This window comes from Acanthochromis polyacanthus, chromosome 2 (genome assembly GCF_021347895.1).
Source record: "Acanthochromis polyacanthus isolate Apoly-LR-REF ecotype Palm Island chromosome 2, KAUST_Apoly_ChrSc, whole genome shotgun sequence".
Taxonomy (NCBI): domain Eukaryota; kingdom Metazoa; phylum Chordata; class Actinopteri; family Pomacentridae; genus Acanthochromis; species Acanthochromis polyacanthus.
In genome coordinates this window covers 41,276,146-41,292,084 of record NC_067114.1, presented here as the reverse complement: position 1 = coordinate 41,292,084, position 15,939 = coordinate 41,276,146, and the positions used below count along the sequence as shown (strand labels likewise).

The 15,939-nt window shown below is 40.7% G+C and overlaps 1 protein-coding gene across 1 annotated transcript in view; it reads right to left on the bottom strand.

The window, feature by feature from the left end:
* The window catches only part of samd4a (sterile alpha motif domain containing 4A), a 111,924-nt gene extending 95,985 nt beyond the window's left edge, over positions 1–15,939 (bottom strand). The window contains 2 exon segments of the mRNA XM_022202036.2: positions 14,148–14,837; positions 15,776–15,939. Coding sequence (XP_022057728.2) covers positions 14,148–14,343 — 196 coding nt within the window. The 5' untranslated portion in view covers positions 14,344–14,837; positions 15,776–15,939.

Genomic DNA, 15,939 nt, shown 5'->3' with positions numbered 1-15,939 from the left:
GGCTCAGTCTGAGGGGCTATATGGGGAAACATTATACGCCTCTATGTCATGGTCTGGTCAGGGAGAGACTGAAGTGTTCATCTATGAGACAGACTGCTATCCCTCACCTGTCTTCACCCTCCTCGTTCACACAACATGTACACAAGCACACACATGTATGTGAATCACCCGTTTTCTCCTGTTACTGGAGAATGTAAACCAAGACTTTGATTCAACTTGAGATTTCTTCATCAGTATACACTGTATAATTAATTAATTTTAGAAAGGGTTACATGATTATAGGGAATTGCAATATTTACTTTCAACACTAAACTTTATTCATTTTATTGTGATATAAAAAATACAGGAATTTTGGCCAAATTACTTGAATAACATTATTTGGGAAGAATTAATCACTCTAGAATGATTGTGGTGACATTTAGGGGAGTGTACACACGTGGACAAAATTGTTGGTACCCCTCAGTTAAAGAAGGAAAAACACACAATTCTCACTGAAATCACTTGAAACTCACAAAAGTAACAATAAATAAAAATTTATTGAAAATGAAATAATAAAAACAGCCATTACTTTTGAATTGTTGATTAACATAATTATTTTAAAAAACAAACTAATGAAACAGCCTGGACAAAAATGATGGTACCTCTATAAAAGATTGAAAACTATTTGACCAGAGTGACATGATTAACTCAGGTGTGTCATTTAATTGACATCACAGGTGTTTCCAAACTCATAATCAGTCAGTCTGCCTATTTAAAGGGAGACAAGTAGTCACCCTGCTGTTTGGTGAAAAGGTGTGTACCACACTGAACATGGACAACAGAAAGCGAAGGAGAGAATTGTCCCAGGACATCCGAAAAAAATTATAGACAAACCTCTTAAACGTAAAGGCTATAAGACCATCTCTAAACAGCTTGAAGTTCCTGTGACAACAGTGGCTCATATTATTCAGAAGTTCAAGACCCACGGGACAGTAGCCAACCTCCCTGGACGTGGCCGCAAGAGGAAATTGATGACAAATTGAAGAGACGGATCGTTGGAATTGTATCCAAAGAGCCCAGAGCAACCTCCAAAGAAATTAAAGGTGAACTCCAAGGCCAAGGTACATCAGTGTCAGATCGCACCATTCGTCGTTGTTTGAGCCAAAGTGGACTTCATGGGAGACGACCAAGGAGGACACCACTGCTGAAAAAAACTCATAAAAAAGCCAGACTGGAATTTGCAAAAATGCATGTTGACAAGCCACAAAGCTTCTGGAGAATGTCCTTTGGACAGATGAGACCAAACTGGAGCTTTTTGGTAAGGCACATCAACTCTATGTTCATAGACTCAAAACCAAGCATACGAAGAAAAGAACACTGTCCCTACGGTGAAACATGGAGGAGGCTCAGTAATGTTTTGGGGCTGCTTTGCTGCATCTGGCACAGGGTGTCTTGAAAGTGTGCAAGGTACGATGAAATCTGAAGACTATCAAGGCATTCTGGAGAGAAATGTGCTGCCTAGTGTCAGAAAGCTTGGTCTCAGTCGCAGGTCATGGGTCTTCCAACAGGACAACGATCCAAAACACACAGCCAAAAACACCCAAGAATGGCTGAGAGAAAAGCGTTGGACTATTCTAAAGTGGCCTTCTATGAGCCCAGATCTGAATCCCATTGAACATATGTGGAAGGAGCTGAAACATGCCATTTGGAGAAGACACCCATCAAACCTGAGACAACTGGAGCTGTTTGCTCATGAGGAGTGGGCCAAAATACCTGTTGACAGCTGCAGAACGCTCATTGACAAATACAGAAATCGTTTAATTGCAGTGATTGCCTCAAAAGGTTGTGCAACAAAATATTAAGTTATGGGTACCATCATTTTTGTCCAGCCCTATTTCATTAGTTTGTTTTTTTAAATAATTATGTTAATCAACAATTCAAAAGTGATGGCTGATTTGATTATTTAATTTTCAATAAATTTTTATTTATTGTTACTTTTGTGAGTTTCAAGTGATTTCAGTGAGAATTGTGGGTTTTTCCTTCTTTAACTGAGGGGTACCAACAATTTTGTCCACGTGTGTATCTGATTGAAGTGGTCAAACCAATCAGTTGTGTTGCCTCGTGTAGGTTTTGGTCGACATCATCCTTTCCATATCTGAAGTATGTTCATAAAACTGACATTGTGTTTCTTCTTGCAACCACATCCTCCTTTTCAGCATTTCTCTCTTCTTCCTCAGACATTTTGCTGTGTATATGTGTAGCCTGTAAGTCAACTAATCTGTCTTATAAATTAACTTTTGAAAAGTTTTTTAATCCCAGAACAGAGTAAGCAATGCTTTATCAGCCAAAGTTCTAGATGAATCACGAAAAATGAGAACTGTGCCAGTTTTGGGGGTTTATTTTGTATCAGGGAGTGATGTGATGTATTGTGTGTGTGATGCGTTTGATCTTTGCAGACATACACACTGAATTTCTTTACTAGGAAGTCTGCACATGGGAAAAAATTAAGTTTTGGAAAAAAAAATCACCTGTTCAAATGACATTATCATCTATGAGCACATTAGATCATTTGAAGTCCTTTGTCTTGCCCTTCAGCAGAGAGTATATTAAAATAAGATGTATCGATTGAGTTCAAAATTTGTTTAAATGAATTACCTGCCTTGACTTTTTGTCAGTGGCATTGTTATTGCATACATTTGGCTGACATGCAGCTTTGTGTGATTGTTTGCACTCTCAGAACCTAATATTCCACCTTTATTAATTTACAGTCTTGTATGTTTGGAAACATGCAGGATTCAAGTTAAAATGTGCCTAAAACATATAAGTATGTTGGATGTCCGTTACCTAAAGTATAGTCAGCTTTACCCTTTCACTTTTGGTATAGAGAGTGGAACAGGTTTAAATCAAAATTTCAAACAACGTAATTAACAAATCAAAAAGATCAACTGTTGTGTCAGTTGTTTTACAAACTCATGTGGTCTTTCTTGTGTGACAGTGAAGCTTCTGATGTTATCTTGCGGTAATTCTTAGTCACATGTTTAATTTCCATTGCACAAGGAATACTAAACTGAAATTTGACTTTAAAAATTATATCACAAAACAAACTTCAATAGCTGCTAGAAAGAAAAAAAAATCACAATTAGATTTCAGCCCGCATTTCCTATATCACTTTAATCCACTATTCTGAAGCACTTCCATTTCACCAGCTATGCCGAACAATGTTTTCAGACCAAGTCAGGAAATCAAACATGCAATTAATTTGCAATGGCCACACCAAATGTGTCGGCCTGTCTTTGAGCATTCAGATCAGGCCAAACCAACAACACTGTAGGTGTTTATTGCAGCAGATATGCCTCCTTGCTCAGCTCAGAGTGGCTGAGGCCCCCTGTAATGTTCCTTCATCTGTCCATAGTTTGGAAATAAGGTCAGAGCAACACTAACCGCAAACACTTGCCAAAGTTTGAGGCAAGAAATGTGGTCCATGAGCAACTGATTAGTGTCTGTCAGCTTAAAAAATAAATAAATATTTGCGTTCAACCCAAAAACCACAGCATATGTGAAACTATTCATTTCGCATATCATTAAAACTCTGCAATCCAGCAGCCGAAAATGCTTTCAGTGTGTGTTCGGTCTTTCTGAAACACTTTCTTGGGCGCTAGCAGACCGGCTACTCAATCATAATCAGTGATGGTGTGTGTGTGTGTGTGTGTGTGTGTGTGTACTAGTTTGAGGCTGGTTGTAAACATACACAGATACACACATGGTGCGGTAATCCAACATGGTGGGGAAAGCAAAGCTGGGATCAAAGTTATAAAGAAGAACAGAAGGGTTCAGTGAGAAACTAAACCTCAAGGATTTATGAAACGCTTGATTGCATAATCCCTGCTATCAGTGACACCTCGTCTGACTCTCACAGATAATATCAAGAGCCCGGCATGTCTGAGGCTTCGAGTAGCTTCCATGAGTCCGTGTGGCAGATCATCCTAAACCCCAGCTTCTCAGTCCATCCTGATGTTTTCACACATACACAGCGGAAAAACAAAATACACACACACACTTGGAATCAAGTAAGAAAGGAAAAGCCTTTGCTGTGGAGGCCGGGGGGAAAAGACGAGCTTTATTTCGTTTTCCCCTCTGGTCGTTTTGGCAGGTTGTCTGTCCCCATTCCTGAGGTTCAGTACGAGTTCACAGAACACGCCGTCAACTTCCAGAAATAAACTGTTTGCTCATGCGTGGGTGCGATGAAATAGTTTGGCTCCTAAACCAGAGACAAGAGTTCTCTCTCCCCCATCCTCCCATCTCCCTCTCCGTTTGGCAGAATAGCCAATGAGACATTTAGAAAGGCACAAAAGCTTGTTGACAAACTCAGGCTTGTATGTGTGTGTTGAAAATCGGATCAGATCACTTCCACTTTTAAGTTCTATCTCTATGGGGGCTGGTATTTATAGACACTCCCTTGGCAGAGCGGGCCAACTACATCAGAGTCAAGTTAAAGGCTGATACCGATGTTGTTTTTAAGTGTAAGCCATAACTCCTCCTTGTTCTGCTCTTGTACACTGACAGCACGGTTGCTAATACAGTGCTTGGGCAAAAAGACAGCTTTTAACTGTTATGTCAGAGCCGATTCTGTTACACTCCTGACAATTACCTGACCTCTAGACGCCTCCTTTACAAACCTCCCAGAAAGGGTGTTAATGAGGGCAGCTGTTAACTTCAAGTGGGGTTGGAAACTATAAAATATGGACTTTAAAGAGCAAATTAACATTTAAAACAACAAAAACAGAACGTGGTAAAGAGAGATTAGGCAGGGAAAGAGGTGAGAGAGTTTCAGCTGTAAATGGCACCAGTATTCCTGAGTCTTCATCTTTTCCCTTCTTCGCCCCACCCTGCCCTTCCTCCTCCTCCTCCTCCTCCTCTCGCCCTCCCCTCTTCCATACCGCGGTGTACTCAGGAGACCTTCGCTCCACTGAGGGTGGAATCAGTTTTCCTTTTCCACCGTGTCTTTTTCCCCTCCACACTGGAAAAGCCCCTGTTCGACTCTCGCCTGACTCAAGTGTGCTCCAGCGTGCCCACATTCCTAGACAGTATCCCCAACGCCGGAACCGTTTACCGCCTCGGCCAGGAATGCTGATTTCCAGTCCAGGTTTTCATCAGACCTAGTTTAGGCAGAGAGCGCAACAGGAATTCACTGAGTAATACTAGCCATTATACAACGCACACTTTCCCTCCATGTCAGTCATCTTACTTACAGAGAAAAGTGGAGAACTGTGTATTCTCTCTACAATACTGGACACAAAACTAGTGCCGGCAGATCCTATGAAAAGTCATTCTTCTGTTGGAAGTCATATTTTGACCTAGATTGAAACAGCTTATTGAATTCCAACTCTTCGCTGACATTAATCCCTCCACCCCTGATCCCCTGTATACTTCTGACAGTACTGAGGTTCTGATTTTCTCAGATGTAATTAAAGGTGTTTTTCCATATATGTGTTTTGGGCAACAAAATAAAGACACAATCTTATTCTGCAGTCCGTCACCTGTATATCTGACCATGTACAGGCTATGATATTATATTTTAAACTCTATTGCATACTGCCAGCTGCTTTTACAAACACTAATTCCAACATTAAACAACAGTTAACAGTTAAGAAGGACTATGAATCCAAAAAGCTGTTGGTGGGTTTAAAGGCATTTTATTTTTTGAAAATGTCAAAATGGCAACAAATATCAGAGCCATAATCTTTCAAATCAAAGAATCACAAGACTATCAGCTTTTGAAACAGTGTCTGAACTAATGCATGATGTGTGAACTGTGATGTGTGGTTCTGTCAGGAAAAATATCTAAATCTAGGCTTCAAACCGTGATATTTCATGAAAATCACTTTATTCAACATGTCTTGTTTAAGTAAAAGTGTTAGTCACAGATCATATAAAAAAAAAAATTCTGTGCTTCTTGGTGCAAACGAAAAGCCATGAATGAGTCAGCTGCGACCAGCAGTCACGTGACAAAAATTCAGGAACTATTAGGCTGAACTGCAGGCAGTGGTTACATAGAGTAGAGAGGAGGCAATTATGAAAACAAATTAATGCAACTGACTGCAAAATAAAACACATTCAATGTTTCCTCTAGGATTTTTTGCTGCAGCAGCAGCAGCAGCCCACCCCCTCCCCCACATTTAAAGGCTGAATGTGTAAAAATAAAAATTTGAACAAGTTCATCTGAAAATGCAGTCAGCAGTTACATCATGGAGTGTAGATATTAGCTTAATGCTATCAATTAGTTTACTCACATTAGCGATATTGAGTCCGATAAGTCGCTGCCCTATTTTCCAAGACGACCCTCCTGTGACTCTCTGACCTGGTGTCTGGGTGTTTGGCATGACATCACTTTCAAGGCTGCTCCCTCATGAGTCATTAATGTCGTATTAACCCGACAAATCAAAGAGGAGATACTGAGCAAGACTGTTATCTGTAGTTTACCTTAGTATTCGCAAGTACCCAACACAGTGCTGTGAAGGTGGAGACATGTGGCGGTGGTGTATTTGAGACAATTAAAAAAAAAAAAAAAAAAAAAAGAAGGAAAGAAAGACATTTGAAGGAGTGGCGGTTACGATTTAGGAGTGGCAGTCCATCGCTCCTAAATGAATGTAGAGGACACACTACGCCATGTATGATGACAATAAAGTCATTCCATTCTGTTCTATTCTAGATAGCTACTTTATACGTGTCATAATTGTGCATCTTACAAGCTGCACTTTTTCTGCTTTACTTGGATTTTCTGCTTTGCACACTCTTCAAATCACATGTGATTTCAGAGAAGTAAAAAACAACCACACAAAAAAAACAACATTCAAGCAACAAAGACGAAGACCAAATCAAAGGAAGTGCAGGATTATCACAAAGACACGGATGAATTGCCAATTAAATACAGTACGGCTGCCTGCTGTAACTCATCCCAAACATAGACTTGTACCTCTGTCGACTTCAGCCCTACAACACAGCTGCTTGTACATATCGGATCCCTGTCGGCCTCCTTCCAGCTCAAACAGCCGTGCAGGCCAGGTCAGCAGTACAGCACACCGCACGAAAATGAAGCTAGTCATTCTGAACAGCAGGCCCACTGTCCTGTCCTAACCCCACCCCTTACACTAACCCTACACCCTGTGTGCGACGGTGTGTACATGTCATCCTTCAGACAGCGCTCTGCTCGCTATTCAAGCCCTCTCAACTTAATCCAATATTGTCCCTCTTGAGATTGTCTCAAAAGAAGTTTTGTTCTCCTCAAGGGGGGTGGAGGACAAAACGGGAAGTTGCATTCTTTAATAATCGCCCTAAAAGAAATCTGCAGCAGTCTACACACTACTCTCACCAAAAATCTCACAGAAAAACCAGTATTTTAATTTTCACTATGATCTCTTTATAACAAAAAAAGATGCTAAACTGTGAGGGAATTTGGTAGGACTGGTTTGTGATGGCATCTCCTTGGCTGACTTTGGGTTGGGTTGAACTGAAAACTGCTGCATTTACACATCTGCACTGTGCTATTTAAACTGAAAAGACCGAGCCTTAAAAATTGCACAAACTGAAAAGGAACCAAAACCGGGAGTCAACAAAACCACGGCGATCCAAAAATAACACGAAAAACCTAAACAATAATAAATCGCGCGTGATGCAACCCTGTGTGTCTTTCGGTGAGATACTGATCCCATTGACTGGAAATCGCAACTCAAGTCGCAACTAAGTCGCATCACTCGCTGGGTCCCAAAACAAGGCAGCCTCTGAGCCGCTCGGAGAAGTAGGTCACTGAGGATTCCATTCATTTGTACGCCGCTTTCCAAATAGTTGCGCTTTTCCACTCAGCCCAAGTCTTCCAGCTGTATATTAACCCTTTAACCACCTGCAGGTCTCCTTACTCTATCAGATCGTACTGCACTTACTGCTCAGACTAACAACTTCATATGAGGGGCTAATGGTCTGAAAAAATATATATTTAAACATGTGTACAGTTTATGATTTACTTTTTAAATTAGCATTACCTGCATAAATAAGTAGAAATTTTAATTCAGGTTGGGGTCACTGAATTGTGTTAGTTTCATGTAAATCACTCTGTCGATACTATCGGTTTCAAATTGATAGTTTTTATTCCAGAAAACAAGCATTCAGTGATGTATTAACACTACTGTTCAAATGTTTGGAGTCATTATTTTTGAAAGAAAAGCATTTTTTTCCAATGAAGATAACATAAAGTGAATCAGAAATACAGTCTAGACACTGTTAATGTGGTAAATGACTATTCTAGCTGGAAACAGTTGATTTTTAATGGAATATCTCCATAGGGGTACAGAGGAACATTTCCAGAAACCATCACTCCTGTGTTCTAATGCTACATTGTGTTAGCTAACGGTGCTGAAAGGCTCATTGATGATTAGAAAACCCTTGTGCAATTATGTTAGCACATGAATAAAAGTGTGAGTTTTTATGGAAAACATGAAATTGTCTTGGTGACCCCAAACTTTTCAACGATAGTGTATATTATTGTGGGAAAAAAAACACATTGATTTTTTTTTCCTAAGCAGCAGCTTTTTAAAGAAACATGAGCCACAATATCTAGAGCCGTTGGGCTACATCCAGACCTTTCTAATGAAGCTTTCCAAGACAACCAAACAACATTTTCCTCTGGGCTTCCAGAAATGTGCCAAGAAAGACTAACAAAGCTTCTGCAGAAACAAAAACCAAAAAAATGAATATTCTGTTTTTCTAGGCTCCTTGTATAGCTGCAGGAGGAAATAACTGAAAACTGGCAAATCAATAAAAGGCCAGTACTGGCCCTGCAAAAACAGCAAAATGATCTATCAGCCTTAGCCTCGCACATAAGCACTCAAACAAGCTACCACAACATACCAGAGGGATCACGTAACCAGACAACCTTCTCAGTCTCCCTCTTTTCAGCAGCATGCGTTCTGACGTTAAGTCTGTAGCGCTGAAAACGGACCGCTGATTCCATCTAACTTAGCTGAATCAGCGAATGGGAAGCGACCACAAGCTGACACAGGTAGGAGGAAACTGAAGGGTGTGGCCCAAAACTCATTCTGGAGGTACAGAAGGTGGAAGCTCATTAAAAACCTATAAACGGACTCCACTGGGCCAGAGGTTGATGTACAGAATATCTGGAGGCAACATGGACTGAATTTATTGGGTGTTTTAAAAGGAGAATAAAAACAAATTTTATGATCATTATTATTTTGCAGATTTTGCCTGTTTGGTTGAATTACAGACAATATTTAGTAAAAACACTAAAAAAGAATTAACTTCCATGTTGACTGTGAAAAAAAATAACAGGTCAAAACTGTAAATAATGTCCACATCATAGTTTAAAAAATTTCCTTTTTTTTTTTTTACAAAACTGTACTGTTTCACTGAATAAATCAGCTTGAAATGTTACTGTCCAGTTCTGAAAGCACTGTCTTTGGTGGACAGAAACATTTTTGTCATTACCGTTTAATAACTAGAATGGGTTCTGTGTGTTTTCTATTCTAAAGGTTTTTCTACTACTAAATGAGACTAATCCTGTAATTTACTTTTCCTTAATTTGAGCCGATTGAAACTTCTAGTGGTTGTTTATGCTCACTAACTGACTAATGTATACTGCGTGATTCAGTCATGCACACTGTGGTTTGACTGACATGAGCTTATTCTTATTATTTAATAGCCACACTTCTTACATTTTGCAACTTGTCTGAGCCACAGCTTAAACTGTTGTGTCAGAGGTTTAACAGATTCATGTGTTCCTCCTTGTGTGACAGAGCATCAGCACATGAGGCATCATCTAAAATGTGACTATCACATGTTTTAAATCTGTGCCACTGTGGATATTACTTGACTGAAAAACCTAAATCACAAACAACATCACAAATAGGTGTTTTTGTTGTTTTGTGTTCAGTTTTTGTCGATGTGTTTTTTGTCACTTTTGTTGTATACTTTATTGTTGTTTTGTTTCTTGCTTTTGCCATCTTTTGTCTGTCTCTGTCATTTCATTTGTGTTTTTTGTCCTGTTTTTGTCGTCTGTTCATTATGTTGTCGATTTGTAGCTTTTTTGTCAAATTTTTTCCCCCTTTTTTGTGTCGTTTGTCTAATTTCTTGTCGTTTTGTGTCTCATTTTTGTAATATTTGGTCTTGTTTTTGTTGTTTTTGGTCTTTTTTTGTCTGACTTTTGTCGTTTTGATTATAAAGTAAAATACTATATCATTCAGTTCCATATATCTGTGACTTAATGTTTTGTTCCTTTGTAGGTAAACTGATCTGTAAGTTGTAATGTGTAAATGATAAACTGAGGCCTAATGTTGCTGAAATTGACCTTTTTTTTTCTTAAGAAATTTCAGTTTGTTCATAATGTTTTTTTAAAAAGATAATTCCTTAAATATGAACATTTTCAGAATGTACTTTTTTGCACTAACACATTATTTACAGGTTTTTTTTATGCTGTGATTTTATTGGTCTGGCCTACTTGAGATCTTCTGGGGTTGAATGTAGCCCCTGAACTAAAATGAGTTTGACACCGCTGTTATACTGCATTGTGTTGTTTTAGATCTTTGTAACTACATTCTGACCTTTCATTATGCACAGGTATAAAAATAGTTCAACCTGTTCCAACAAATGGACAGACTGAAAGGAAATCCAGGTGTGTTGACATGTACACCAATCAGCCACAACATCAAAACCACTGCCAGATGATGTGAATAATCTTCTTATAATGCAGTGTTTTTCTGGGAAACGGTGAGTCGTGGCATTCGTGTGGAAGTTATTTTGGCATGTATCAACTGGCCACCTCATCAGGACAAAGCACCCAGCTACACTGTAAAAACTGCTGAGGAACAGCTCAAGGAACACGACAAAGAACCTCCAAACTCACCAGATCCCAATCTAATGGAGCCTCTGTGGGATAGACTTCAACAAGCCAGATCCACAGAGGCTCCACCAGGGGCTCAAAGCTAGCGCTGTGTCGATAGCATGGGGGGAACCTATACAGAAGTATTGGGCTGGTTATTTTATTGTTGTGGCTAATGATCGGATGTCCTCCCTGCGATTATGGTCTTTCCTGAAATGACCACATCAAAGTGTCAGCGCAGTAGCAAGTAAGTTAGTATTTAAGTCCTAGTGTTTAGGTAAATGTAGTTGGTGTTTGTAAACCACAGGGTTACCTCACTTTGTAAATCCCTGATCTGATGACACACACACAGAGTTGGTAATCATCAGTCTATTTAAGGGCACAAAGCTAAAGTTAATTTCTCTGTGACTTAACTCTCCTCAGGTCATTGTGTTGATTAAAATCTTTGCTGTTGCTTAAGTTTAGGTGCTTACAAGCTATAACTCAAGCTCTATTGCTGAGCTTGACTCATTCAAAGACTCTGAATCAACTAAAAAAAACACATTTCCTGAGCTTTTTGTTTGGGAACAAGCTGCTTCAGCAAGCATGATTTACAGTAAAGAAAGTAAGTGATAAACTGTTAACCCTTGTGTCGTCCTGCAGGTCAAAACTGACCTGTTTTAAAGTTTCAAAATGTGGAAAAAATATAGATTTTCACAGTGAAACTTCTGTTGTCCACATTTTCAAACACTTTTGGGAAATCTTTGAAGATTTTTGGGTGGAAAAAACAAAATGCTAAAAATGTTTAAGAACTTTCACAAAAATATCAACCAAAATCCAGTGAAATTCGTTGGATTTTAGTTGATTTTTTTGTGAATGTTCTGAAAGAAAATATTAGAAGTTATACTGATCTATAAGTAATCATTTTAGATATTTTTAGGATTTTTTAGAAGATTTTTACTCATTTTTTGAAAATATTTACAAGAATTTTCTTGCCACATGTGAGAGATTTTTTTTGAAAAAACTTTTAAGGGAAACTTTTAAGGAATTACTGGAATTTTCTTCCTGAAGGTTTTGCAAATTTTCAGAAATTTGAGGAATTTTTTTTGCTGAATTGTTGGATTTTTTTTTTCAGACAAAGAAACAATATTTTTTGGTGCCCATAAATGACAACAGGAGGGTTATTAAAAACTTAGAATTACTAAAAGGAATTTGGTTTGTCAAATAACAACCACAGCTACAAGTGAACCCGTCTTGTTCTTCATTTTTTATTAACAGCTCTGTGCAACAACAAACAGCTGGAAATAGAAGAAAAAGTGCACAGCAAAGGACAGAATAAGCCAAATATACTGAACCACATATGAAACCTCATCATTAAAAAAGAATAAATACACCACATTTGCAAAAAACCTATGTACAAGAGCACCATGTTGCATTTTGTGTAAACAGACACATCATGCCAGAAGAACAAAAACAGACCAGTGATCCAGAGATCAACCATGTAGATCAAATATGTGGCCTGACATCCCAAGAATTAAAGATTGCGCTGTTGTTTGCTGAACAGTGTCACAGAATTGGGAATAAAAGACAGTTTAATATAACTGCTGTTGTATTTGCAGGCTCCAGTGCATCTACTTAAAGGTAATAATCTGAAACTAAAATGTGTGAGGGCTCCTTCAGGATCCTCTGTGTGTGTTTCACAGATGGTTTTTCACAGAGGGTGTTGACAGATGGGTGTTATTTCCTTTCAATCACTTTCAGAATTATTTTAGGTTTTAATTCTGTGGTTCATTGCACTGTACCAAACTGCCATGGTGTGTCCGAGGCGACTCTCCATTACAGCATTAAAGATGTCACCCTTATCTCTGTGCTACTACCAGACAGTCTGAATCTATGGATGAAGTGAAGTCTTTGTGCCAATTTGGTACACAGATTTTAAAAGATTAAAACCACACACACAGGTGCATTTCCAGATCATAAATCAGAGTCTTGATAGCTGAGAATTAAAGATTCATGCAGAATAAAAGAGAGAGATATGACTAATTTAAGTGTCACCATACAGATCTTAGGACAGAGACTCACTGATTTACACAAGAAGCATCTGAACAGAGGAAAACCTGTTGTTGAGTAAGAAGACGTCACCCCCCTCCAGTGCCTCCCCGTATCTCCAGCCTGCTTTGATCTCCCACACTATGAACCAGCCTGACTTTGGGAAAAGGTCGACTGAGGAAATTTCATATAGTGCGCTTTGATGTCTCCAGTTCTATCTAACAACAACAAAGAGCAGCTTGTTATTAAGTGCAGCCACTGCCCATTGTAAACCCTGATGGAAACTCCATGTAATATGTGAGTGTCGCTGCAGGGCAGAGCCATTATGTCACCCCAGTGTAAGCAAGCAGATGTGTTACTGCATGCAGATGTTGCCATAGGTACGCAGAAGCGCTTGCTCTCCATCACAGCAGCAGCACTTCATTCTATTTTTCATGAGCCCGGTCGGTTGCCAGGGTTTTTGTTTCCATGGCCACGCTGCAGTCTGATGCAACAAAACCCAGCCAGAACCCCCCCTGGGTGCTCTGGCACGATACCAGCTGAGGGAGCAACACGGCGCTACAGCCTGGCACGCTGACGGATGTCTCCAACCGGCCCCGCTACCAGCTGAGCTAATGCTATACACGACCCCAGCCTCCCTCCAACAATCATTCACTGACTGGCTGGAGTTCAGCACAACACTTTGCGCAGTTTCATAGCATCAATGATTCAGCTATTTATTACTCTTGATGGATCTATAGGAAAGTCTCGGGTCAGGAAATGTCTTCTAATGCTCACGTGGAGCCTCTAAGTGTGTTTTCCTGTGCGTTTGTTCCAGGGTCAGCGGCTACAGCGCCTCTGGGAAAAACATGTCATTGAAAAAAAGAAATAGCAGGATTTGTGAATGACCGACTACTGTGCCTGCTTGAGATGAGATGAGTGTGCAGCCCTCAGGCAGAAGTAACGTGATGCCAACTGTTGCTGCAACAATGAATATCACAAAATCTGCACAGGATGTATTAGTTGAGGATGACTGTTGCCAATTCCCAGTAGTGGGAAATATGTCAAACTAAAGCGAAGGAGGTACAAACTGGGTGTTTATTTCCAAGATGAAGTGTAAATTCATCCCTTCATAGTTCATTGCCTTCATAATAAAACCAGAATGAGGCTGTTAAAGGAGAAAAATACAGTCTAAGGAAGAAATTACTGCCTGTAAATGTATCTTAAATAGGTCTTATACAGCGGGTGACAGTGTCTGAGCAGCTGTTTGTCCTACCTGGATTGTTGGCTTCTCCCTCCAGGACCTGCAGCTCGGTGCACTCGGCCAGGGAGTGCTCCAGACAGAGCTGCAGGAAGCGGGCCTGGGTCCGGCTCACCCTCTTCAGCAGGGACAGCAGAGCCACCGTCTGCTCGCACTCGTTCCATCCCTTGAACCAGCTGGCTAGCACGCCCACCTGATCGCGAAACATCATGGTCTGTGAGGCAAGATGAAGGCGGGTGGACTGTGGCGGCGCCGGACTGGGCTGAGAGGAGCTGGAGCAAAACCCTCACTAAGCTTCACACCAAAGGTTCAGGTTCAGTTGACGAAGGGTGGTCGCTGGCACACGTGGCGAAGGAGGTCTGTCAGTGAAGTTCAGCTGAAGCGCTGTATTCTTAGCTGTGTCATTATTAGTTGGGACAGAAGTCTCTGTCAGGCTGATGCCAAAAATGTGTTTCACCCACAGCTGATGTTGGATATATTCCTGCTGGGGTGGGGTGGGGTCCACACCGCCTTCTCCTTGTCTGATAATCTCTCAGGGGTGCGAGGTGCTCTTCTAGCAAGGCTTTAGGTGATATGAGCTGCTCTCGGCTGCTTAGTCGCTCTCAGAGGGATTGATATTTGATGAGTCAGCTTTCTTCCAGCACAAGCTGTGTCACATCAGCTTCAGCCTCACTGGCATTTTTCTTCAGGGAATCCCTCTTAGGCCTGCAGGAGGATGTCAGATGTTAGTGGAAAGGGGAAAAAAGAGCATATTTCAAAGACAATGCCTCTTTTTAAACACATATATGCAGTGACTTTCACTAGAAATGCGACAGTGTCCCTGTTGCTTCAGCTCTGCAGACTTTGTGCTGCTGCAGTGGGGCAGTTCAGAAGAAATCAGCCTCCAAAAACTCATACATGCATTTATAGGTCGCCTCCTCGCCGTCGCCTATGCGCATAGGCTTGTGGCATTTCACCGCCGAGACAAAAATAAATAATTTTCGCTTTTGGTATCCACCCATTCCTAAAAATACAGCTGTCGGTAGTACTGGCGCTGCATCCCGAAATTTTCCAAAAGGACGCCGGGTTACCGACGGAGCCGTTCAGATGTTAGCAGCCGTTATTTTAATGACAGTTTAGTCTGCACTATTTTTAAAATCGAGCTTAGGGCTGCAGCGGCGAGTTTCAGCCGGAGAACCCGCCGAGGAGTGAGCAGACCCCGGGCAGAGGGCTGAGCGTTAGCCGCTGTCTAAAACTGTCACTTTGCTTCATCAGCAGACTCAGAATGACCGCCGGCAGCTACGAGAGTGACTGAGAGCAGTTTGTAAAGAGGAAAACTAATAACTACTCACGTATTTCTACCTTTTTAGCCATCTAGAACTTTCCAATGGGAGAAACGTGTAGTAACTTTAAGTTGCCGTTAGCAAAAAATACATTTCAGCACCGTTAGCATGAAGAGTCTGTGATTCACGGTACCGCTGCCGTTAACTCAAATTAAAACTGGAAGAAAATGTGTAGTTCAATTTAAAACACTGGCTCTGATAGGTTAGTATTTTTCTTGCAGACAGAATTGAGAGTTGGAAAACAACGAAAATCCGTTTAACTGTGAAGTTCGGTTTGAATATTTGACTTGAGAGGAGGACGGTTATTGGCGGCGGACTCACCGGCGCAGTTAGCATCGCTGGGTTTGTCTCAGGACGGGCGACAGGCTCAGCTTTTCGGGGAGCGGTGCCCCTTCACTCCGGGTCTGTGGGATTTGCCATCTTGACTAACTTTTCCTCCGTCTCTCTCCCAGCAGACGGGCTGCTCTGCTCTAAAACACCGCGGT